This window comes from Girardinichthys multiradiatus, chromosome X (genome assembly GCF_021462225.1).
Source record: "Girardinichthys multiradiatus isolate DD_20200921_A chromosome X, DD_fGirMul_XY1, whole genome shotgun sequence".
Classification (NCBI taxonomy): Eukaryota; Metazoa; Chordata; class Actinopteri; order Cyprinodontiformes; family Goodeidae; genus Girardinichthys; species Girardinichthys multiradiatus.
In genome coordinates, this window is record NC_061817.1 from 5,892,621 (window position 1) to 5,919,209 (window position 26,589).

The 26,589-nt window shown below is 38.6% G+C and overlaps 2 protein-coding genes across 2 annotated transcripts; both read right to left on the reverse strand.

Annotated features, from left to right (window-relative positions):
- Positions 1–4,836: 4,836 nt before the first annotated feature.
- Positions 4,837–15,419, reverse strand: LOC124863488 (26S proteasome non-ATPase regulatory subunit 11A). The gene is made up of 13 exons (XM_047357876.1): positions 15,262–15,419; positions 14,479–14,580; positions 13,460–13,656; positions 11,599–11,656; positions 11,184–11,378; positions 10,947–11,091; positions 10,710–10,770; positions 9,635–9,697; positions 9,389–9,514; positions 9,249–9,284; positions 9,073–9,124; positions 8,789–8,932; positions 4,837–5,951 (listed from the first exon to the last, which is right to left on the reverse strand). Exons 1-12 carry the CDS (start codon positions 15,350–15,352, stop codon positions 8,790–8,792), a joined length of 1,269 nt encoding a protein of 422 aa, XP_047213832.1. The 5' UTR covers positions 15,353–15,419; the 3' UTR covers positions 4,837–5,951; position 8,789.
- A 2,159-nt stretch (positions 15,420–17,578) lies between these two features.
- LOC124863490 (RPA-interacting protein A-like) lies at positions 17,579–21,580 on the reverse strand. The gene is made up of 7 exons (XM_047357877.1): positions 21,388–21,580; positions 21,092–21,283; positions 20,949–21,021; positions 19,678–19,789; positions 19,445–19,508; positions 17,800–17,940; positions 17,579–17,646 (listed from the first exon to the last, which is right to left on the reverse strand). The coding sequence occupies exons 1-7, from the start codon at positions 21,448–21,450 to the stop codon at positions 17,617–17,619; spliced, it is 675 nt and encodes a 224-aa protein (XP_047213833.1). The 5' UTR covers positions 21,451–21,580; the 3' UTR covers positions 17,579–17,616.
- Between the last annotated feature and the right edge of the window lie 5,009 nt (positions 21,581–26,589).

Consider the following 26,589-nt stretch of genomic DNA (forward strand, 5'->3'; position numbering starts at 1 on the left):
CCAGGAATGGATAAAGTGAAAAAGGAAAATAAAGTCTCAAAAACGATTGACTACCGACTTTATCCCCCGTCACATTCTAATCTTAATCATCCAGAACTTTGGATAAGAGGTGAAACATCTTATACAAAAGAAAAGCCAATTTACCAAAGATATTCCACTCTGTATCCGTCCATCTAAAGACTTCATTAGTCTCTGGTTTTTTTGCAGGTTTTTTCTCAAAAAACACATTCTTTCAAAATGTGTTAAATAAAAGACTGAGAACTCTGAAAGTTCTTCAATCTCCTATGTAAAAGTCTCGAGGCTTGTCAGCTCAATGATGCAAAATTACCACTAGGTGTCGCTGTTACCGTCTGGGATGATTTTATGGCAAGAAGTTTAAAATGTGAAAGTCCTGACCTTTCAGTTGCTTTGTCAGTGTTGTTTGTTAGACAAAGCTCATAATTCTGGATCAATCCATGATTCCTGGATTGTCCACAGCAATGTTCTTGGGTAGAATGTTGGCAGCTCTTACCTTTTCATCTGCAGATGAAAGGTTTTCTAAATGCCACAAATAAATGGAAAGAAGATAACTTTACTTTTCTTCTTCTCTCCATTAGTCTTTATTCGTGAAAATAAATTTCTTCTTTGCTGCCCTTCATGTCATAACGTTGTTGCTTTTGCCTACTGCTAATTTTAAGCAGGCATTGGCCTGGTGGCAACATGAATCTATAAGCAGACGTAGATCCTCCTGATACATCCTGGAGTCTTTACTGAAGCTGAACTTCTCACCTAGACATTCACGAGTATCAAAACAAAACAGTTTTTTCATTTGAAATATTTTAAACATCTAGGTTTCCTACATATATTTCAAGTCAAAAATCCGTAATTTTCTAGTCTCCAGATCCCAGAGCTCTCAGGCATTTGATCTGTTTTCATGTAAATACAAAGCTAATTATGAATTTATGGCTGATGTTTCTACAGTGGTCAAGCTTTATATGCAGAACCTAGAAAAACCAGATATAAGAAAACAAAAAGAATTGGAAAAAGTATGGACAGAACAATGGAGAGAAGGAAGAAATGACAGAATCCAATGAAGAAATAAAGCAAGGAATGACAGATTAAATGAAGGAAAAAAGAAATGGACTGAAGAAAAAGAAACAAATAAAGAAAAGAATGAATATAGGAAAAAAGAAAAGAAGTAAAAAGGAGAGGAAGAAGGAAGGGATGACCAAACAAGAGGGGTGGAAGGAAGGAACAAACCAAAGAAAGAATGGAAGAAAACAGAAAGAAACAGAAGAAAATAATAAGTAGATACAAGCAAAAGGCAGAGTAAAATAATGAAAAAAGCACGGAAGGAAGAATAAAGAGGGATGGAAGAAGGAATTAATATTTTTTCAGACTGTGTAGGAACCCTGTACATCTGCCCACTTACCTTAGGAGGCAACCATAGCTAAACTTTAAATCTATTTGTCCCCATTTTATAGCAGCCAGTCTAATTAAAGGGATTTCAGCAGCTTTACTCTGCTGTCAATGCAACTATGCAGAAATGAATTAGCTGATCATTTAATACCATTCGAAAATGTAATAAACAACATCCACTCAGCTCCTGCTGCAGTCTATGGTGATCTACTGCAGCGTCCTTCTAACTGGTGCTGTGAAACCTCTGCAGATGGTCCAGAACGTGGATGTGCATCTGCTGTTCATCTGCCTAAAAGAGTAGACCTCAGCCCTCTGTTCGCTTATCTTCTACAATAGCTGCTCACATCAAATTCAAGTCACTGATGTTATAGCCTACCTGAATGCTCTCGCAAAGACTTATGGCACAACTCAGTCACTCCGGTCACCGATGGATTGCCAGCTAGCAGTGCCTACAAAACAATCCAAACTCTTTTCATGTGTCGTTCCACAATGTTGGAATGACGTACCAAGCGCTACCAGAACATGTACCCTTATCCATCTTCAATAAACCTTTGAAGACCCAGTTGTTCAGAGAGCTTCTCCCACCCAACCCCTTCTACTGCATGATCTCTTTCTGCACTCTAGTTCTACACCAGGGGTCTGCAACCCACAGTGGCTCTCAATACCTTTTGGCTAAAAATGATTAAAAGAACAACTAATGTTTTTAATTATAGATATAACAAATGCTGGTTTTGGCAGTTAGAAAAATGGAATTCTCACAGCCGTTATTTTTTATATTATTTTTCGTCTCATTAAGTTGGGACACTGTGTTGTTTTTTTTACATAACTCCCCACAAATAGCATCACAATCCATCCTTTTTTTTTTTGCTAAGGTTTGTTCTGGAAATTCAAACCTAAAAATATAACTAAAACTGTGATTGTTTACAGCAAATGTCCAATAGTAGACATTTATCAAAGATTATGAGTTGTCTTTTATCAAAAGGTCATGTAGCATTTGCAATTCTAAAGTTTTATTTGGCAGGACTTTAGGCAGAACGGGCTCTTTGGATTGTAAAGGTTGCAGACCCATGTTCTACACAGTCACCCATCATCCCTGATGGATAAATCACTGTCTTTGGTAGAAACAGTATTTCTTCAAACTATTTACTAACAGATCTAGTAAAGTAATAGAAAGAAAGCCGTGACATATCTGCTGCCCATTCTGTGGAACCAAATCATTAATTGAAGGGGACGTCTTCAAAATCATAGTGATGAGTCTGTGAGGTGGACAAACGTGTCAAACAGGTGGTTTTATTTAAAGAATAAGGCAGCAAAGGCTCTACATGATGGTACAAGTCCATTCCTCTCTGAAGATCCGAGTCGTTCCCGACGTTCAGAAGAACAGCGTGCTGTGATTAAAGTTTAGAAATGGGGAAAATAATGTGCAGAACATGATCAGCTGAAACATGAAATGCTTTTAAATGGAAATCTAAACCTGAAAGATGTTGCAGAAAATGGAAATTTACTATTTAAATAAACCAAAGAGCAGCTAAAAAAAAGAGGGTGATGTAAGATTGTCTAGTATTACCTGTGGGTGCTGGAACAACTAGAACATGTCTATATGCAGGCAAGCTACAGGACGAAGACCCCACAAAGACCCGCTGTTGGAAATATGCAATGAGGAACATAGAATGTGCCAAAGAACAGTGACTGGCCAAAGGAGAAGTTATTCCTCCATCCAAACACCGACTACAGCCACTGTACATTGTAAAACCTGGTGACACAGGGGGGTTCTTATAATATAGTGTTAGGCCTACTTATCACATATCGGGTATCATGGGATCAGTTCAAATACCTCAAAATACTTGAAGAGGTCATGCTATCTTATGACGAAGGAGGAAACGCCCCTGAAACGGGTGTTTCTAACAACAATGGCAAAAACAAAAGTAAGAGAGCAACATCTTGGTTCCAGGCCAGCAAGACTAACGTCAATGAGAGGCCAGACCAATCCCCGGACCAAAAACCTGTGGGGTTGACATCAAACATGCCATTCCTGAGAAACGACAAAAAGCTGCGCCTGTGGAACCATCCTGGGCTGGAACACCGGTTCATAGGTGGCAGAAGCTGATCAACTCCATGTTATACAGATGGAAAGCAGTTCTCAGAAGCAGTGGTTATTCAACTACTTTAGTTATTCACAGGAAAGCAGAATCAAGCATTTTTTTTACTATATACAGCAATCATTACAATTTGTAAACTGCAGGCAAAAATATTCCTTTCTCCTCGCTTCTATAGTGAAAACAAATGTGATACATTGTCCTTCATGGTTTCATCTGGAATAGAACAGGCAGTGTTTTCACTGCATTTCTGTCTATGGAAGTAAAGGTTAATAAGGATTTGAACTTTTTTTTTAAACTGTCGGCTTCAGTTGATTCTGGTAACTCATTAAGCCAATGTGGTTTAATGTCACATTATTACAGACTATAATAGACTCTTTGGGTCCAAAGAGTTTCATCATACATGTAAACTACAGTGAACATTTAAAATTTCATACACCAAACATGACAATTAGATTAGGTTTAAGGTTAAATGTGCTTTAAAAAATGTCTTTAGAAAACTAAAAACCAGAAAGAAATGTGTTAAAAATAAATTTCATTTGGCTGCGTTAATGGAAGTGGGCCACTGTATATTCCGTCACTGGGTGTTTACGTTTTACCATAGTTGTTTCAATGTTAGTGTTTTGTTGCAGTTTAAATGATTTATAGTCGTGTGTGAAGAAAGGCGGTTTATTTGTTGGTGAAATGTCCCAAGTTCAGAGTACTAGTTATGTTTCAATATCAAAAATGTGAGCAGCTTAAGGAGATTAACAACTGGATGCTTTTAAGTTCAAGGTTTAACAAACTTGAGTTTTTATTTATTATAGAATTTTAGGATTTTTTCCCTCCGATGATACCGCTTTTTTGTCTAATTTTCCCCTTATTGGTCTGGAACATTTTTACCAATTCAAGATTTTTGTAGGTAATATATTATATAGATTTTCTTCATTCTATTCATTCTGTTTTTACATCTCCAGTGTCTACCTCTCACAGATGCTTACAATAAACATAGCGTTACCATGGTTGCCACGCCATCTGCACCTCTGCAGGTGTTAAACTTTAGTTTAAATGTTAGAGTTAAAATCCCCAGAATCAGGTGCTTTTTAATCAATTTATGGAGAGTAGAACACATTCAGGATTTTCCGACACATTTTGCCACATCTAACTTTGGAATCAGTTTTTTTAATTAGTTGAGCTACAGTTATCACTGATTCAGACACCTTTAGTAAATGAAAACAAGATGAGTACCTGCAGGGCTCTTAGCGCCTCAGAACACAAGATGCAAAACAATAGTAGTTAAAACTAGAGATCAAGTTAAAAACATGGTATCCTTGGAGTATTTTAAATTGACACAACTTGCGGGTTTCCTTTTTTTTTTTTTATTAGCATTTGTTTCTTTCTAAGTCATACATGGTGAACACATAAATCTTTGCAAAATTCAGTTCCCAAAAAATTTATAGCTCAATTTTCACCAGCAAAGCCTGCCCTTTTCTGCCCAATGGACTCCCTCAGAACCAGACAAGTTCTTAGAAGGAGCATCCAAGCTTTAAACGGCAAGGTTCACTTTGTCCTTACACATTATAAAAAACAAAAAAAGTAAGGATGGGCAGAGTGAACAGAGGGGCTTGGAAATTGGAAATATTATATACAAACAGGTAGTGGTATTACAAGGGAGGGGAAGAAGTTCTGTGGTGCTGAGTTGACAGAAGAGCGGTTCCCTATGTTATCCACAGTCCCATTATGAGTGACACCAGTCAGATAAGTACAGGGAAGGGGGGGTCAGACTCTTGAAATAAAAGGTAGGGGTTTGCTCTGATGCCCTGCAGATTCAGAAACTTATCGGCTGGCCTGTAGTTGGTGTTCCACAACTATAGAAAAATGCAAACATTCAGTTTCAGCGCCGGTCGGCAAAGAAAAACAGATACAGACAAACCAAGTGCCATTTCCCCCACTCTGAGATTGATTTTTTTCCTCATTGTTTATCATACATGTATTTATAGGTACTGTATATTTATCCTCTATTGTTATTTTACAAGATTCCCTGATGGCCAGCACAGACATAAACTGGGGTAGAAAGAAAAAAGAAAGAAAAAGTCAGGCTTGTCCAATTTTTACATACAGTAGAAACCAGCCGTGGGAGAGGAGAAAAATGCAGTGCTGCGAGTGGTCCACTAGGAGGAGCACTGTGTGCCTGATCAACTCCAATCAGATAAAGAAGGAAGAGAGTGAGAAGAAGCAGGGACAAAAGAGGGCTGATAGAAGAGTAAGGGTTGCCGAGTCCACCCTTTCTGATTCTTCTTTCTTCTGTGTGTGCGGGGTGTCATCTTTATCTGGACAACTGGTTGGTTTGGTTGCTAGGTTGAATGTTAGTAATTTTCTCATCCTCCTCCCCCCCGTCGTCCCTCCCAGATTGAGGTGGGAGAACGAAGAACTGACTGGCCCAAATCACTCCTGACAGGACAGATGCTTATCTTCTCACTGAGGAGACAAAGACATGCAATTTATTGATTTATTGTTGGTAAAACTCTTCCAATTGTGTACATGAAACAAGATCCTTATTTATTAAAAGGTGACAATACCTTTAGTTGCTTTCTAAATATATCTGTCTAGTGTTAAAAGCTAAAGCATTAAAACTTGATTAAAATATTTTAAATGTATCAACTTTTTTCCTTTAGTTCCAACAAGTCATTGGAGCTGCTGTTGTGAGCCATCAGTCAGCTGTGTAAGATGACCAAGTTGTCCGTTCCAACAATTTCGAAGTAAAAAACAGTCAGACATAGCATGGATACCAGATGTGATCCACCAAGTGATACATGATGTTTTGAAAGAAAGACTTGGTGTGTCTGTTGGCAGAATAAGCAGCTGCAGACTTGCTTAACCAGGGCACTTAACAAGCAAGCAGGCTCCTAATGTCACTTTACTAAGAGCCGAACGACAATAAAAGGCAGGATATTTAGCTAAGTAAACACCCTTTCTTCCCAACAACATACGGGTAGGTGTTTCTTCAAAGTGTCTTCCAAAACTATTCATACACCTTGAAATGTTCACACACATTTTGTACCATTTCACAAAGTTCAATGTATTTTACTGGAATTATATGCAACGGACCAACATGAATTAGGTTGTAACTGTGAAAGCTGAAGGAAATGATACATGGCATTCTATAATATTTACTTTGGTCTTTATCAATAACGGACAACCGGTGCAATAAGGAACTTTGTCATGGCTGCTCCTGTCAATAGAGGAGGAGTACCGTAAATTCTGGATTATAAGCCGCTACTTTTTTCACACACTTTGAACACTGTGTCCTATACAACGGTGTGGCTAATGCATGTTTTTTTTCATGCTGCCAAAAACAGTCTGCCTGGTAACAGTAGACCAATCAAATTGATGAGTAGTTCAAAGAGGTCCAATGAACTTGTGCGATAAATCAAGAGTACTTTCACAATTCAATTACCAGTATTGTAAATTTATATTCACCCTCATCAACATGGAAAATCACCAATGGGTTTCGAAAGGCTGGACTGCTGCGTGATTAAGGGAACCGGGTGCACTCAAGTGAGAACGACAACGAAGAGGCTGAAGTGAGTGACGAGATCCTGAGGCTGTTCAAGTCTTTCTTTCAATTCGGACACTGAAGAACAGGACTTTGATGGTTTCAGTGCGCAGGAAGAAGATGAAGAAGGCGATCAATTACTTTTGACCTGGTAGGCTGCAGTGTAAATCAGTTAGGAGATACTGGAAAGTTGTTCGTGCACTGTTTAGTAAAAAAGCATTAGCAACGAAATCTCTGTGTTACTGATAACGTACGTATATTTAAAGGCCAAGTTACAGCCACTGTTAAAAAAAAGCATTTGCAATATGCATTTGTTTATATACCATATGGATTAAATTAAAAGTAAAGAAAATCCTCACCTGTAATATCTTTCTGTGCAAATCATAATACGTGGGACACCCACGGCTTAACATCGGTGCGGCCTGTACAAGTACAAAATTGGTTTTCTTTCTAAAATTAGAGCATGCGGCCTTTAATCAAGTGCGCTCCTTAGTCCGGAATTTACGGTAATTTGGCTGATTTGTATAAATGGCTTCTATTCAGATCTCTTTGTTGCTGTCTTCTAGGCTTTGGCCGACATCATCCTGAAAATTGAATATGCATTTGCTATAAATATTTGTTGATCTGTTTCCCTGGAAACATTGTTCTGTATTTATTTGTTGACACCAGTCTGTAAATAATTCTTGCACTAACGTAACGTAAAGTCAGTTTAAAGACCAGCTCTTCTAAGCTCTGCTCAGAGAACACTGGTCTGATGTCTCGTTTTAAGTTCATATGTGAGTTTAGTTGTTTTTTGCAGTTTAGCAGCTGATAATGCTGTGGTCTGGTCAGTTATCATAGGTATCTCTCTGTGTGGTCAGATCATAGGTCACATGGCTAGGCATCGTTCCCAAAATATTTCTTATCGGTGGTCTGCTTGCCAGGCTAATCTATGGCTTTCAGAGTGAGGAGTCAAAGTGCATAAGCTTTCTTTTAGAGCTAGACAAGCTAAAAGTCCCTTCTTTGGTTGGATTACGTGGGAGGACAGCTCTAAGGTTTGTTTTTAAGAAGGATCAGGGTCTGAGTCATGGTTCACCACAATAGGGTTGCACATTAATACAGATATTAGGAAGCTGAACTTTGAATATCGCAACATATATTTCGAAGTATAGCCACATACTCTCTTCTATGTTTTCTGTCCTGTATTAAGTTCTGTCCATGATCCCATTACCTCTAAAAAACTTTCCTGTCCCTGCTTAAAAAAGGCCTCCCCGTAACATAATGCTGCCAAAACCATGTTTCACCCTGGGAATGGCAGTGTTTGTTCAGTCACAATTTGTTGCATTAAGATGAAAAAAAAATCTAATTTCAGTCTCGTCTGACCAGAGCACCTTCTCCTGCATGCTGTGTCTCCTACATGGCTCAGGGCCAACTGTAAGCAGGATTTCTTACAGGTTTCTGACCTGTCTGCTTTGTTCCTTTGTCGTCTTCGTGATGCTGTTTGTTCACTAATGTTCTCTAACAAACCCTCTGATGCCTTCACAGAACAACTGGATTCATAATAAGATTACTTTCATAAATTACCAATTGAAGGTTATTTGTTATGATGGATTTTCTTTAGGAAGTAAAGGGGCCTAAATACTATCAAGGCCAAACTTTTCAGGTTCCTAACTGTAACCGTTTTAATAGGTAGGGGTTGCAACATGACAAAATGTAAAGAGGTCCAAAGGGTGTAAATACTTTTGCCATGCGCAAAGATACAATGAGTCCAGGGGCTGACCTTATGTAAGTTTCTTTGCTTTGTTGTAAAGTGAGTCGACCACTTTGCTCATATTCTGAATGGTCTCCAGAGCTGCCTCATATGTCTTGTCCACCACTGGCTCATTGAAGACGATCAGCACACCTTCACCTTGGTCCAAAATACCTGCCAGGCAGGAGGGAACACAGCGTGATTGGAAACAGTGAGAGGAGGTTCATTAAACCTGAGAGAAATTTCTGCAACAGAAAAAGCCTGAAACTTCTTGGAGCATGGAGTATAATTCAATTAGAAGAAGAAAATCATACCATGAAACTTCTGATCCAGAATCATCTGAGATAATTTCCTCTCTACGTCTCCCTGCAAGGCAAACCATCTTATTGTAGTCACATCTCAGCCAAAACCACAAGAACTACATAAACCAGACAGATATCTGGAGATGGAAACCTAAACACTAGTACTGGCCAGCAGGACCAAAGGTTACCTTAGAGAGTTTGATAAGTGAGGAGACATGTGTAATCTGTTAGAGAGAAGACAAAACTCAGAAGCTTGGCAATAATAAATATATTAGGTGTAAATATACATGTTTTAACTGTGCCGTCTGGTTTAGGTGGAAATGAGTACCTGCACCCTGGAGAAAGGCTCAATGACCCTGATGAGGTTCTGCTCGAGCAGGTTGTCATACAGCTTTGTCAGGTGGGTGCTGATGATGGGGTCATCCCTTAACTCTGCTTTGTACTCTGTTAGTGCCTTAAAGGAGAAAAACATTGTCAGAAACGAGGGGAATCATAACAGCAATAATCAATTCAGATTCCATTTTTTCACTGTTAAAAAAACAAGAAAGTCTGAGAAAAGCTTCTAAAAACGAACCTGTTCAAAGTCTGCAAGCGACCGGTTCTTACTGGCTTGTGCCACACATTTCAGGGAGTCTGTCTGTTGGAAAAAAGGAAAGCAATTTACACACAAAGCTGGAACAAAACAAACAGCAGCACACACCGCAGCAAAGCAAGTCCAACTTCTAGATAGGATTCACAAAACAAACCATGAAAGAAAGACGTATGAGTGAAATATCCTTTAATCAAGGCATGTTACATCGTTCTCCAAACATATTCATACTATGAACTTATTCATATTTTGTCACAGAACAAACACTAATTCCAATGTGTTTTGTTGAGTGTGTGACAGATCAACACACACCTGGGTAAAAATTAGGAAGTGAAAGGAAATTCATATTCATTTTTAATCTGAAAGCCGTATGAATTTGCACTGAGCATCTTTTACCCTTACATCCTGAAATAAAATCCAACGCAGTTGATTCCCTTCAGAAATCACTTAATCAGAAGGCAGAGTTCACTTGTTTCATTTCCGTATAAATCAAGCTGGTCTGTCAAGCCTCAACAGGTTTGCTAGAGAACATTCATCAACTATGGACATCTCAGAGAGCCGCTTTGCTGACAAGAGAAGTATGAGCTAGGCACGCCATGAACCTGGTCTTCATGGAAGCGCGGTGAGAAGAAATACACTGTTAAAGTCCTGGAAAAATGTGCTCTGGTCAGATCACACCAGAATTGAGCTTTTTGGCCTACATTCAACACACTGTGTAACATTAATCACTGCACATCACTCTCAGTCTTGGTGGTGGCAGCATCATGCTGTTGGGATGCTTTTCCTGCAGCAATGACACGGAACCTGGTCGAGGATGTTGGGGAAAATGAATGGAGCTAAATTGAGGGCAAAGCTGGAAGAAAACCATTTAGAGGCTGAAAAAGAGTTAAAACTGGGGTGGCATTCACCTTCCAGCAGGACAACCACCATAATGATACACCCAGTGCTACAAGGGAAGGGTGTACATACATAAAACCCCTTCAAACACTGTAAAAACAGTTGGGAAAAGGTTTTTATGAATGTTTAAATTGTTAAATAAACTCTTTGAAATGAGTCCTACCTGTCTGCCAGCGTACCTCAGAGCCAGCTTGCCACTGACAAGGGCCTGGACGTCCTCTGGGCTAAAAGAAAAGACACATTATTTAGAATACATTTTCTTTTCCAGTAAAACCTAGTCTCAGGCTCTTCCGATACCTTCACAGAAAGACAAAAAGCTTTCATTAGAGTTATTTAACAGATGAAAAGTCATTATGTTTGAGGAAGTTATATTCCCTCTGCTATGAGGAGTAGCACTCACGCATTGAGCATGATTTTGCAGAGCAGCATGTATTTGAGTGCTGTAATGGCTCGGGGGCTGTCAATCGAGTCGTAGCCCTCAAAGGCCTCATAAAAGTACGAATACGCCGTCTTCCAGTCTTTCTCCTCTGCTGCATGAATGATCCCTGGAATCAAGACAAAAAAATACTTATTAGGCTATTTAATTGACAGCAAATGCCTGTTCCATTAGAAACTTTGTAGGTGTTTCACAGAGTACCTGACTGCATGTCTAAAGCTGCTTGGAGTTTGGGCGGGCAGTATATGGCATTGGCAGTCGTCCTGGCAGAGGTGAGGGCAGCGCGGGCCTTTGGCAGGTTACTGAGCGCATGGTACGTCTTGCTCTCCAGCAGCTGAACCTCCACCAGCAGGGCCTTGTCGTCCATCTTCTTGAGCTCCTGTAGCAACTGGGAGCCTGTAGACCATAAGAGAACCAGAAGCAAAACACGGAGGTCAGATTTGTCTTTTCCAAAGTGACTCTTTCCTGAAATAAGGACCTGACAGAAAAGGGATTTGGAATTTCAGACTCAAGGCTTAGGAGCGAGTTTGTGCCTTAAACTTTATACACAGGTTTTCCTTTGTCCTCTAAATATATACTAAAGGTGTCAAACAACACAGACTGATGTGGTACTCACCAAGTTGTAGAGCTTCCTGGTAGCACTTTGTGTCGAAATACAGAGAGATAAGTCGAGCCTGAGGGGTGAGGAGATAAAATTAATTTTTATCTGTGTTTTGTTGAGAGGTCACCTTAAAACCTGGTGATGTCTTCAGAAAATTCAGTTCAATGCCTTCTGTTTAAATAAAACTGACAGTAGAAAGAGTAATTCACAGATGTAAACAGTAGCACCACCATGCTGTTGCTGTTGCTACAACATACTCGCTTTAGTTATTAATGCACAACTACTGTACATTCTGGCATTAACCTGGCCCTCAAAAACCATATTTTCTTTGGGATCCCAGAATGCATCACACCAGCAACAACACTCCTCAGAGTGGACGCCCTTACCGAGGGAAAAAGATGTTAGCTATTTTTAGCGAGGCGCTTAAAACTCAGAAATGTACAAAGATTTTTTAAAAGGAAACTATTTTGTTGACACATGTTTGCAGTTTATTAAGACCCAGAAAAATCAGGACTTTCACCAGAAAACAGAAAGGATGAACACATTACAGCATAATTGCTCTGTTTTATCCTTTTCAGCATTTGACATCTGTTTGTTATGGAACATGCTGGATTTGGAAATGCTGGCAGCCTTTTTAAAATATCATAGTTATGGTAAGGATCATGTTGCCTAAGGCAATCTTTCTGAAGTAGTAGATCCAACCCCTAAAGTGGTTCACAGATGCCTTTATAGTGGGTTATGGAACTCTGTGAAAAAAAAAAAAATCCAAGATAGAGGAGAAAAAGCCACGGGAGTCCTGTCTATGAACACTCCTTAAAGTAAGCGACAATGATGCCCCGTGATGCGAACAGGGACCCATCCTTTTACACCATAAAAGAGGACACAAAGTTTGTTTGCATAAGCTAACCAAACATCACAAAACGCAGGCTGTAGAAGATACCATTTCCCTGAGCAACAAAGTGTGACCAGCTCAGAATCAACACAGAAATCATCATTGCCAAGCAACAAAGAGCATCACTGGTGGGCCCAATAATGTAATCGTACACTAAAATTCACAGTAAACTTTTTTATGTTCTAGAGGTGCACTGTGATGAGCGAGAATCCTTCTTTTTCTACTAAGAAACTTAATATAATAGATCAAACAGTTGCTTAATCTATTATGACCCCAGACTTTGAGGCTCCTATCAGGAGAAAAAAAACGTGCTCAGTTCTCCCGTTAATTCCTGCAAATTCAGGTTTGTGATGTTGGTGTTAAATGCAAAGTGCTGCTTAAGCTTTTTACTATTTATCTAGTGAAAGGTAGTGAGAAGAGAACGTAATTTTGTAAACTTGAATGCTTTGATCTCTTCGATTTGTGGATAAAAAAAACTGTGACTGAAGAAACGTTGTTTTTTCTGTGGTGCCTTTTTGGTTATAGTTTCAGTGGGAGCATTCTCATCTAAAGCTACATAATTTGAGTTTAAAAGAAATCTTATTGGTAGTTGCACTTTATGTCAGGTGTTTGGCATAAAAACAACCTCAGAGTGTTAAAAATGGTTGTCACTGGCTGCTGTGATTGTTATGTCAGTTTTATGATTAATGTTTGACTAAGTAGACTGGTAGGCATAAGACTTTTCAGAGTTGAGCCTTTTCTAAGTAAATCAAATTACAGAACAGCCTTCTCCAAATTTTGAGCTAACATTTTAGAATTAATGTTTGAAACAGCAATAAAAACATGCAACCTGTGTGATGATTTCATTCCTGAAGTTTGCTCAATTGTAACATTTTGGTTTTGCATAATTCCAACACGTAAAATAAGGGACCAAGAACATAATAAAAAGACCTATAATTATGTATCTAAACAAATCAGCTGGAGTAGGAGAGCACCAAGCCTCACCTCGAGTGCCTGTCGGAGGAAGGTCCTCTTCTCAGCCTTGGCCCACTCAATGCACTCCAGACAAAGCTCGACCTCCTGACCTGTGGCTGCTTCCATATCCAGGAACAAGTCCAACAGGGAGCGGACCAGCCGGGCTGCTTTTGCCTTGGAAATGGAGTTGAGGAAAGGGCGCACATACTTCAGGAGCCCTCCGAGCTCTGGAAAGACAATTAGCAACGAAAAACTCTGTCATAATGGTGTAATTAGTGAGTTACATGTTTACATGGGTTCCTACACATATTTTGCAGGTTCTATGTTCTTTTAGGCAAATCTTACAGAAGTCTTGTCATGATGAATGGATAACAAGCAAATGGACAGATGAATTGATAGACAGACAGGAGGGCAGGCAGATGGATGACAAACAAATGGACAGACGGACAGATGAATGGGTGACTTGGTAAATAGATGGACAGATGGGTGTATGATCAGATTGACAGATAGATGTCAAACAGGCTGACAGATGGATGGAAGATGAACAGATACATGGATGGATGAACTGACTGAAAAATGACTACAAATTGTAGATAATGGGACAGGACAACACCTGCAAATCCAAATATGTTTTAAAACTATTTTCTATTTCCTTACTGGATGAATACAAATTCTATACTTTCCCAGACTGCTTTGTGGAAGGATGAGTTAATGAATGCGACTGTTATGTAGTGTGTAACATTACGGGCACATCGTCCAGAGAATGCCTCTGAAATGCCAAATTCTTGGAATCATGTACGCCTATTTTTACACCATTCTGAGAGTTCGTCTCATTGTGTTTATTTGTGTTGACATAACTAAACTAAAACGCTGAATTCTAATCGGTTTGGCCAACTTGAAACTAAACACCTGGTGTTCTGGTTGAACTGTAATCAAAACAGCCAAACAGAATAAGCCAGGTATTTAACAAAGCCGTTATGCTGATCTTACTTCCTCGGCGTGACTATATAGGAAAGTGTTTTGGATTATGACCAGCATGCTCCGGTTACCTGCTGCTTGCCCGGTCTTCGCCAGCAGCCCGCCCAGCTCCAAGATGCTCTGCTCCTTAACACGAACCGCTTCCTCATCGCTGTCCTGGATGTCCCGTTTCACTAAAACACACACACACATACATGAACACAGCAATGGCATAATGTGTTCTGTTTCAACATGAAGCACCAATGTGTCCCAACGCCGGGTTAGATTTGTAATACACCAGTGTAAAATGAAAGCATTCTATTCTGGACTGACTGGGATATATGGCAAAGAGCCAGACGCCAACAAAACTGCGAAGTACCACAGGAGCCAAATTAGGCAAGAAAATTGTAACCAGAAGCGAGATAATAAGCCACACACATTACACTATTATACACAAACAAAACTTGAAAGTCACTTGTTAATGTGATCCTAGAAGGCTGACGAGGAATGTTTGTAATTTCCTTGACGGCCCTGCCATCTGATAGAAACGGGAGAACCAGCTGCTAAACAACATTAGCTGTCAGCTAACCTAACTAGCCAGGTGCCAGCTAATTTCCAGCCAATTCAACGAGACCGGCTAGCTAGCGTTAGCTTCTGCACAAAGCTAGCCGGTATGCTGCTAACCGGGTAGCCAGCTGCTGCTGACTCACTGTCCAAACGGTGCAGAAAGGATGACGGTCTGCACTGAGGTAACTTGTTTAGCTTAGCTTTGCTGCTAACCAAACAGCTTACGGCAGATGGACAAAAGTATAGATTCAGCTTCGAAACATCAAATGGATCTATCCCTACTGCCCGGGAGTGTCCGTTCCATTTACCTATAGAGTGTAAAATATCGATGGAAGCGTTCCGGTCAGTTCCAATAAGAGACCGAGCTCTTTGAAACTCAGCCACAGCCGCGGCTGCCATCTCTCCGTTACCAGCCTCTGTTCTTTCTCTGCACGGTTATCTTCCGGTTCGGTCGGTCACATGTTCGGTACGATGCTACCCCTAGAGGTGGTTTCGAATATTGTAACCATGGATGCTTGTCATGGTAGAAAGGAAACGAGCTACTTTAACATGCCATTGTTTATTAAAAAATACGTTCAAATATAAAGGTTTGTAAAAAACAAAGTCAACACTAGAAAGCCGTTAAATACTATAAAACGTAAGGGGGAGAGGGGTACTTTCTTTTTATCATAACTTTATATTCAGCATTTGTCTAAATGAATTAATCAAAGCAAATCAATTTATTGTTTTTTCAGTTTATGCTAAATAGCAAACAATAAAACAAGAAAATGATTTTCTGGGATATACAACATCTTAGTGTGGGGACAAAAATAACCGATTGGACTGGAATTTGGAAATGATTTAAACACACACACACACACGAGGATTAAAACAACAGCAATAATGTCAACTATTTAAGTGCTCTACTTTTGCAGAGGTTATCTCTGCTATCACTATTAGGATCCTGGTAGGAAAAGGTATTGTTCCCACCACTGTGGTTCCATCTGCAAATTGAATAATAACATTTACAATGGACTGAGCACACAAACTTTTATTTTTCCGGTACAGACTAACCTTGTAGCAGTGGACCTTCAACACAGTCAGAAAGTTTAGATTCCAGTGATGTGCATTTATAGTCTGAGAATCTTATGCTCAAGGTAAAAAGATAGTTTGCTTCAAAACTTTGACTTTAGTTGTGAAACTACTTCCTTTTATTATGGTCACAAATCCGGGGATAAAAATCTAGACTATCTGCGAAGGCACGACATGACCTTTGCTACCTCATGGTGGGAGTGACTGGCACAACCCGGCCCTCTTCACTGCTTGGGACAAGAGGCCCGGCCGTCCCATTGGTGAGAGCAATTCCTGGCTCTCAATAAGTTTAGTTCTCTAAAAAAACTAACTTGCTCAGATTGACTTGGTAAATACTTCGTGCAGGATGGTTAATGTTCCTTCCAACGTGGAATGGTTGTGGCATCAGGATAACTGGTACAGATTGAATGGCTTTGAAAAGAAATTCTGGGCTTTCAACTAATTAAGTCTTCTTTTCCAAGAAACAGACATAAAGAGCAGGCTTCTGTTTGTCTTCTGAACTGCGGATTAGCTTGACTGTAGAATGTGAAGCTGGAGAGCAACATATCTGATGTGACCCATAACACAGCAGCACCACAAGGAACTGTTCCTTCTTCTGTGCCTTTGAATATCGCTCAGTTATGCTACTTACAGAGGTTCTCTAATGGATCTGCAGTGGTATATATGAGATGGACATAGGTCACAGTACAGGCAGCTGGTGCTGAAGTTTCTGGAAGCTTCTGAATGTAACCAAGCTCAATGAGGTGAGGGATATACTATAGGAGGTAAAATAAATCTCAACCACAGCCATTAAAATCTTGGAAGACGAAGCGGATCTGATATTCAGGTGTGCACCTGAACATCAGCTTAGACCAAAAGACCCTTGCCAATACTGTGTAGAACGGGATAAGCAGTCTACAGTTTCTTTCTGAGGTTAAAATCCTTCATTGTATTCAGTAAAAATTGTGGTGGATGATGAAAGTAACATTTTCAGAGAGGCCAGCAGACCCCATAAACTCACCAGCAAGGCTGCAGAAATCATCCAATTTACCTACTCCTGTTATGGCTGCAGGTCAAGCTAGAAATTGAACACATCCTGAGCAGATTTTCAGTTTGTCTCCTTGGAGTCCCAGGTTGAACCTTCAGATATTTCTAGATTCCCAACCCTGACAGCTCAGAGACGCTGGCGTTGTTTTAAAACACTGCTATAGCATTCCAGGAGGGGGTTAGTGTTAGGTTGCTTACTGTATAACCACCAAATTACAGTCTCTAATAGGACATTTGAAATAACCACTCTCACTGCATGTTATAGCAGTTCAGGGACTTCTTGTAGTTGATTAATTTATAATAAATCAATTAAAAAAAAACTTCACTGATTATGTAATTTGCAGTTTTTCGCACCACTTCACATTAAGTTCTTATAAGGTGACAAAATGTGCAACGGTTCAAGGGGAAGGAATACTTGCAAGGCAGTGTGGGTAACTAAATTAGTCAAAGCTTCAGAGGACAGCAGCACTTAATATAAAATGACTTTATTCCACAAAAAAATTTCAGAGAACAAAAATAAGCTAAAAATTATGTTTGACAAATGTTTTCCTGACAGCAGATTGCAACTACAAGACAACAGACAAGTAGTCACAAGCCTGAAAGAAGAACAGAAGGAAATTATTTTAATAACATTTGAATACAAACTATACGCATCTAAATTATGCAATCTTTTTTTACAACAGAAATAATACAATCGTTTGAGCTCTCAGCAGTTTAGTCAAAATAGGTTTATGGAGAATGTGGCGTACCTCGCAGCTTATCAGCAGGGTGGGAGAGCTCTCTGTGCTGGGAGCTACAGAGAAAACAGGGTTGTGCAGACAGTCTTCCATGTGCTCCAACACCCTGGACTCCAGGAGGTGCTGCAGGACATCTGGAGTGATGTTCTGCTTCTAACCAGCAGAGAAAAATGACAGTAATAATCCACAGTTCTTCATTTCTTTAGCCACATTGGAGTCACCATATCACATGCTAAACAGTGTTTAAAGCTACAGATTCCACAAAGCTTTAATAAACAGTCATAGATGAAGGTTTATGCAGTGAGAGAAATGGCTTTATTTTTAAGTGTGTCTGGATATAAGAAAAAAAAACATAGAAATAAATTTTGCGAGTTGAAAAATCCTGCTTTACAAAATTAGGCAACTTTTGCCAAGAGTCATTCTATAAAAATCCTTCTTCAAAACTTTGCTTATTCTTTCCGAGAAGCTGGACATCATCTTCTAGGCCAGACCCTGACTGTTGCTGACCAACCCTAGTCTTGGGCATTTCCTATATCTATAAATCAGTTTATTCCAGGTTTCAGCACATTTCTCATGTCACACTTCCATACTTTGAGACTCTGATGTTTAGCAAACTTTTAGGATTGATGTGAAAATAAAGGAATAAATGGACAATTGATGGATGGGTAGATGAATAGACAGGCTGAAGGATGAATTAGTGGGTGGATTCATGGATGCATCTTGTGGACAGAAGGAACAGGGAATAAAGTCTGGTAATGGACTGACATTTGTTCGTGCTTTTCCACTGCTAGAAAATACTCAGATCAAATCCCAGACTGTAGGAACTCTGGACATCATTTTTGCCCTCCGACACGTTGCTCCATTATGCTGAAAAATCCACAGATCCTTACTAAACTGTGCCTGGATTGTTGGAAGAACTTGTTCTCAAGGATGTTTTGATGTCACTCTCTGATCGGAGCAGTATTCATTAACAGAATTTGGAGTAAGCTCACTCCTTTGATTGAGAAGCAACAGGGCACATGTGTATGGGTCACCATTTGATTGAGAGGACTAATGGTAGCTCTCACCTTTGGTTCTGCAGACAAATGATATTTTCCAAATGAGCCAAATCATGAGGAGGAGGACCCATCAGTGATAACTTTGCTCCAATGCTTTCCATTCCTGCACCTTTTCTAGCAATGCTTTTGTCCAAAAAAGTCTTGAAACCTTTTTAAGGTGATAAAGCTCCAACAGAAAGTGACTTTTTAGTTTTCCTTTCAATTCCCCTCCTTTTACAACATTTCTGAACACTGAAACCATGCTCAGGTTTGGTTATGAGCTTGGCATCGCCACAGGATCATAGAGTGACATCCAGCTAAATGGTGCTTGTCATCAGCCGAACAAAAATATCTGAGGTTTCTTAAATGTAACCTTCCATCAGGTATCAGGTCATACATGAGTGGGTCTGTCAGTGAATTATTTTATGTGGTTGGAACCCCATAGTCATTTATCTTTCTTTTTTATCTGCAGATCTCTGGTATCAGGTGTGTGGGCTGGGGATTTGTTGCCGTGCAAAGTAATAAAAATAAATAAAATCTGTTAAATATTTTAGTAAAAAGAGAAAACAGACGTTCCTTTGCAATAAGTTGATACACACATAAAAGTGAGCGGCACAAACCTTAGTGTTGATGTAAAGTCCACAAGGGCAGGAGATAAAATAGCTGTTGATGGTCAAGTTGTTCCTGTAAGATTAACAAGCTAAAAATGAGCCAAGGCCTTTGCTGCAATGAAGAAAACAACAAAATATCTGAAATCCACACACCAACTGCCTGGCATTTAAAAAGGGATCATTCAAAAATAGGCACCTATCTTGTGCTGCCAGTTTTCTACCTTTAAAGCTCTCAGACCTACATGTGACATATGGGGCAAATAATATGCATCTCATCCATTCCCTCCACAACAGATGATATGTACTGCTGCTCAAACTGCAGGTTTCTCTCATACTCCTCGATTATAGACATTTCTGCAGCAGAAAGAAAAGCACACACAGCTTTGATCAGGCTTTGACGGCCCAAACTACCAATCTCTCTGATGACTTGTTAAAGTGTGCATTTCCCTAGAACGTTACAACATTTTGTCCTGCTACAGCTACAAACGTTCAAGTATTTTATGATGATTTTAAGGCCAGCACAAAGTAGTTCATAACTCTGAGGGAAAGAAAAAAGGTGCATGGTTTAGCATCTTTTTCAGATTAAAATCTAAGGTGCGATTTGCATTTCTATTCAACCCGATTTACTCCAATACCCCAATAATGAAATTCAGTGCACTGTTCAGTCCATCAAATATTGGAAGAGTAAGGCACAACTGCAAGCCTACTAAGACATGGCTGTCTGCTAAACCTGACAACACAGGCAAGGGGGGCATTAATCAGAGAAGCAGCCAAGAAGCCCATGGTAACTCTAGATGGGCTGCAGAGTTCCACAGCTCAGACTGTTCTAGTTAAAATATAGCCTTAAAAAGTCTTGTTTGTGTGGCCAGAAAACAAATGCTGTACATCACCCCCACCCTGAAACATGGCGTCATGCTGTAGGGATGCTTCCTTTTCAGCAAGGACAGGGAAGCTGGTCTGAGCTGATGGGGAGATGGATGGAGTCAAAAACCTATTAGAAGCTGCTAAAGACTGAGGCGGAGATTCACCTTCCAGCTGGAGTACAACCCTAAACATACAGCCAACATTATGCAGAAATGGTCTATATCAAAAGCATATTCATGTGGTAGAATGGGCCAATTAAAGTCCAGATCCAAATCCAACCAAGAATTTGTGGCAAAATTTCAAAATCCTTATTTACAGAGGCTCTCCATTCAATATGACTTGAGTCTGAGGTACTTTGCAGAGAAAGAGCAAAATTATTAGTCTCTAGATCAGCAAAGCTGATAAATACACATCCCAAAAGACTGTCAGCTTCAACTGCAGCAGAACCATTTATTATCCTTTTCCATCTCATAATTATGAACTACTTCATGTTAGTCTATTGCATACAATTCCAATGAAATACATTATAGTCTATGGTTGTAATGTTATAAAATGTGCAAATGTTTAAAGGGTTTGAATACTGCTCTTAGACACTGTATTAAAAAGGTTAATACACTTATTGTTCAACAGTGTATCATAGATGGATCACCTTGAGACATGAGCTCCTGATGGATTTCCTCCAGCATCGCCAGTTCATCACACTCCTTCATAACACTGAACATCTGGTTGAAAGAACAGAAATCAGAAGATGTTCTTACAGAGATAGTTCAGCAGTATGTTACGGTGCCCGACCTCTGCCATGCCGTCAGGGCCCCACAGTGAGGGCATACTCTGATCCTCTGACTGCAAGACGCTCCACTCCTCCTCCATCACCTCCTGGACGATGATAGAGGCCCCTGAACTCCTCCACGGCTGATCTTCTCCCATCTGCCGGTATCTGTCCAGCAGCTTGGAGCGGCTGTTCCTCAGCCTGTCCACACACCGCTTTTAAAAACAGTCAAACAATTACAAAACATTCACCCAAACAGCATGTCAACATGCTAACGAGCTATGCTAACTGAAGCTAATGTTAAGAATTTGCTGCAAACCTTTCGGTAAGTTTCCTTCCATGGCGGAGTGGTTCCTTTGTAGAGCGAACGGTGTCTGTCCATGAACAGCTTTATTAGAGATCACACGTCTACATTTTAAGTACGCTGACTTAAAAAACAAACATTTCAGCTTGTTAACCACCTTTCCCGGAAGTAAATGTGCACTACCGCTAAAGACATGATTGGTTATGTAGTTCTTTACACAAACTGCCAGCCGGAAGACGTAAAGGAAGTGTGCGCTCCCAGCGGCGCTATTCAGCCAATCACATGGCAGCATCTCAATTAAAGCTCTAAACAAGCCTAAAAACAGATGAAAAAATAGGAGTAGCATTTGTAATACCAGAATTTAAAATAAAAGTAGGAAAAAGAATTACAGATGGATTATCAATATATTCAGGAGAATTATTAGCAATATTGTTAGCAGTGCAGTGGGTGGAGGATATAAAACCATAGAAAACAATAATTTGTTCAGACTCAAGTTCAGCATTATTAAGTTTAAAACATAATAATTCAGAGGGTAGACCAGATATTTTGTTGGAAATAAAACATACTTTATTTAGAATACAAAGAATGGGATTAATATTAGTGTTTTTATGGGTACCAGCACATGTAGGAGTTGGAGGGAATGAGATGGACAGGATAGCAAAGAAGGCAACACAAAACAACATTAGCTTTATAATTAATATTAGTAGGTCAGAGGCGAGAAATATAATTAAACAGAGAATCAGGAAAGAGTGGCAAAAAGGTGGGATGAAGAAAAGAAAGGAAGATGGTTTTACAGAATCAACAAGATAGTAGGAGAAGTAAGAACAGGAAGAAGGAGTAGAAAAGAGGAAAGATTAATTACAAGATTAAGACTAGGACATACAGGACTTAATTCTACATTGTTCAAGATAAAGAAACATAATACAGGAAAATGTGATCATTGTGGAGAGGAGGAAACAATAGAACATGTAATATTGAAGTGTCAGAAATATGAATAAGAAAGAACAATTTTAAGGAGAGAATTTGAAGGTATTAAATAAATTTTTATTTTGATAGATACTTTGTAAAGAAGTTTAGGGAGCAAACATATTCAAATTATAATTAGATTTTTAAAGAAAAACCTAAATTAATAAATAGAATTTGATTGTAGTAAAAGTAAATAAGATTTAAAACCATGAAGAACCACACTACATATCAGTCGGTGGCGGTAATGCACATCATAACGTTATTTGCCAACTGCCAAAAATAATACAAGAAGAAGAAGAAGAAGAACACGACAAGCCTATGTCCTAACTGGGCTTTGGAATCGGTTTTTGGAGGGATTTCGCTCTCTCTTAGGACAGAAGTTTGATCTCGGGACCATTTTTTTTTTTTTTTTGGCTTACTGGATAAACTTGCTTTCATACTGAAAACGGCGGAATAAGGCATAAGCTGGTATGTGAATGGTTCGGATGGAAGTACAGGCAGGAGAAGGGGAAGATATGGATTTTGAGGGATGGACACCGGTAGGTAGGGGGAGAGGAAGAGGACGTGGGAAAAAGGAGGAAGGAGGGATGTTTGAAAGTCAGGTAACAAGCGAGAGATGGAAGGAAGCAGCTCGGATGAAGAGAGAATAGTTAGAAGGAAAATACTGAAGGAAGAATTTAAAATAATAATAAAATCAAGGAATGGGGAGGAACACAATAACCTGAGCCCGATAGTGATTTCTAGAGAAATAAAAAAGAAAATAGGAGATTTAGAAATGGTGAAAGTATTAAGAGACGGAAACTTATTAGTGACGTGTTAATATGAAGAACAAAAAATGAAGGTTCTTCATGTAGAAAGCAATGGAAAGAAAATGGTTGTAGAGAGAAAGATTTTAGGAGAAAATAAATCAATCCGGGGGGTGATTTATGGTATCCCTCAGGATGAAGATTTAGACAAAATAAAAATAAGCATTACTGGTGCAAATGTGAACTCGCTGAAAAGATTATCAAAACAGTCAACGGAGAAAGAGTAGGAAGTCTGTCAGTGATTATTTAATTTGCAGAAACAATCTTGCCAGAAAACCTAAAAATAGGATTCTTGAGCTTCCAAGTAAGACCATATATCCCTCCACCATTTAGATGTTATAAATGGCAGAAATATGGACACATAGCAGCAGTTTGCAAAGGAAAGCAGAGGTGTGGAGAAGATCACAAGATAGAAGACTGTAAAGAAGTGCAAGAAAAATGTTGTAACTGTGGAGGTCAACATAGGGTTACATGTGGACGATGTGAGGTGAAAACAGCAAAGGAAATCCAACAAGTTAAGGTGAGCAAAAACACAAGTTATGCAGAAGCAGTCAAAAGTGTGAAAGGGCAAGAGAGGTGGAACAAAAAGAGAGACAAATTCCTCAAAAACTGCAAACGGATAATTTATTGGTAGAAAAATTAATACTATTCATTGCTTACATCATCAATTGCACTGTCCAGGCCAAACATAAAACTGAAAAAATTAAAATAATTGTGAGAGGAGCAGAAAAATTTCTGGGTTTCAAAGAGGGATCTTGGAAGGACATCAATAAGAGGTTGGAAACAGAGGGGAGACCAGGAACCTCAGCTGATAATATATGATAATACTACAATGCAAGAAGTCTGATAGCTAATGGACAGGAACTGAAAGGATATATTAATAAACTTGAAGAGAAACCAGAGGTGATTTGTGTACAGGAGACATGGTTAAAACCAACATTAGATTTTGTTATTAGAGGGTATGGTAGTATAAGAAGGGATCGACCAGAAGGAAATGGAGGAGGGTGTGTGATATTTATAAAGGACGGAGTACAATATCAAATAGTAGGAAAAAGTAAAGATTTAGAGTATATAATTGTTGAAATTTGGGAAAAAGAAGGAAAATGTAAGATAATTAATTTTTATAATCCATGTAAAACATTATCAATGGAGTGGATGGAGGAGATGTTAGAATATCTGGAGGAGAAAGTAATATGGTGTGGGGATTTTAATGCTAATAGCACAATATGGGGAAAATGTAATAATAAAAATGGACAAGTTATAGAAGAAGTAATAGAAACAAAAAATGTAGTATGTCTTAGTGATGGAAGGGGTACAAGAATTAATGTAAGAACAGTAACAGAGTCAGCAACTGATTTAACTTTGGTATCAAATTCGTTAGCTGGTATATGTGAGTGGGATATAGATAAAAATACAACAGTAGGTAGTGATCATTATCCCATTAAGATCAGAACAGAACTAACGTTAAACATTAAGAATATAAAAATAAATAAATGCAATTTTAATAAGACAGACTGGATTAAATTTCAATATCTCAGTGAAAAGAATCTAGGAAAAATAGATATGAAAATGGATGTAAATAATATAAATGAATGTGTTTGTAAGATAATTATAGAAGCTGCAGAAAATTCAATAAAAAAAGGAGAAACACGGTGTGATAAGAGAATGGTACCATGGTGGACAAGTGAATGTAGAGAAGTAATAAAATTAAGAAATAAATCATTTAAAAGAAATCCAGTATTTCAGAATCTCATTGAATATAAAAGAAAACAAGCAATGGTGAGAAAAATTATTAGGAATGCAAAAAGAGAATATTAGAGGAATTTTTGTAGCACGATAGGGAGAGAAACAAAAATTTATAAAATATGGAAAACAATTAAAAGAATGAATGGTATTAAAGAATATGGATATCCAATATTAAATGTAAAAAACACAACTCTAATAAAAGATGAAGAAAAAGCTGAAATACTAGCTAAAACATTCAATAAAATTAATTGTTCAAGTAACATTAGTGATGAGGGAAGGAAAGGGAGGGAAGCCACAAAACTGAAATACAAATATTTACTACAGAACACTGAAGGAACAAATAACTTGATGAATGAACCATTTACAAAAGCAGAACTGAACTCTGTGCTTAGAAAAATTAAGAATACGCCACCTGGTAAAGATACCATTAATTACACAATGATACAACATCTCAGTGAATCCTCCAAAGATGTCATATTAGAGCTTTATAATAAAGTCTGGGAGGAGGAGGAGCTGCCTCAGAGCTGGAAGGAATCAATCATTGTACCAATAACTAAACCAGGAAAAGATAATACAAAACCAGAAAATTATAGACCCACTGCATTAACTTTAAATATATGCAAAATAATGGAAAAAAGGATTCATAATAGATTAACATATTATTTGAATAGCAACAGGTACATTACTAAAGTGCAAAGTGGTTTTAGAAAAGGGAGAAATATTAATGATCCAACGTTGTGTTTAGAACATGAAATCAGAAGAGCGCAAGTTAATAAAGAAAATGTAGTTGCTGTATTTTTTGACATAGAGAAGCTTATGACATGATGTGGGTTGAAGGATTAATGATTAAATTAAATAAAATGAAAATCAATGGGAAAGTGTTTAACTGGATTCAAAAATTTTTAACAAATAGAACTCTTCAAGTTAAAATAGATCAAGAAATATCAACAAAATATGCTGTAGACAATGGAACGCCACAAGGTAGTAAAAGCATTATCAAACAAAAATTGAAGGAAGAATGGCAGAAAAAGTGGGATGGAGAAAGAAAAGGAAGATGGTTTTATAGGATCAAAAAGGCAGTTGGTGAAAAAAGATCTGGAAGAAGGAATAGAAAGGAGGAAAAGGTAATAACAAGACTAAGATTAGGACATACAGGACTTAATTATACACTTTTTAAAATACATAAACATAATACAGACAATGTGACTACTGTGGGAAGGATGAAACAATTGAACATGTTTTTATAGAGTGTCAGAAATATGAGCTGGAAAGAAGAAGCATGAAGAGAGAATTTGAAAGGATTAAAGAAAGTTTAGTATAATAGATTCATTACAAAAGACAATAGGGAGCAAACATATACAAATTATTTTAAGATTTCTAAAAAGAACAAAATTATTTAATAGAATTTAAGTATAGAAGAAGATATTAATCCATGATGAAGCACACTCCATACTAGTGGTGGCGGTAATGCACACCTACAGTTTCTTGCCAACCGCCATTAAACACCAGAAGAAGAAGAATTGAGCTTTGTTGGAGAGAAAACAGACGACTTAATTGACTTTGAAGGTAGTACGGTTGTTGGCTGAGTATTTCATAAACTGCTAATCTACTGGGATTTTCACACCATCTCCCATGTTGACAAAGAATGGTCTAAAAACAATAAGCTGGGTTGGAAATGCCCGTCAGTGGAGAATGCTGA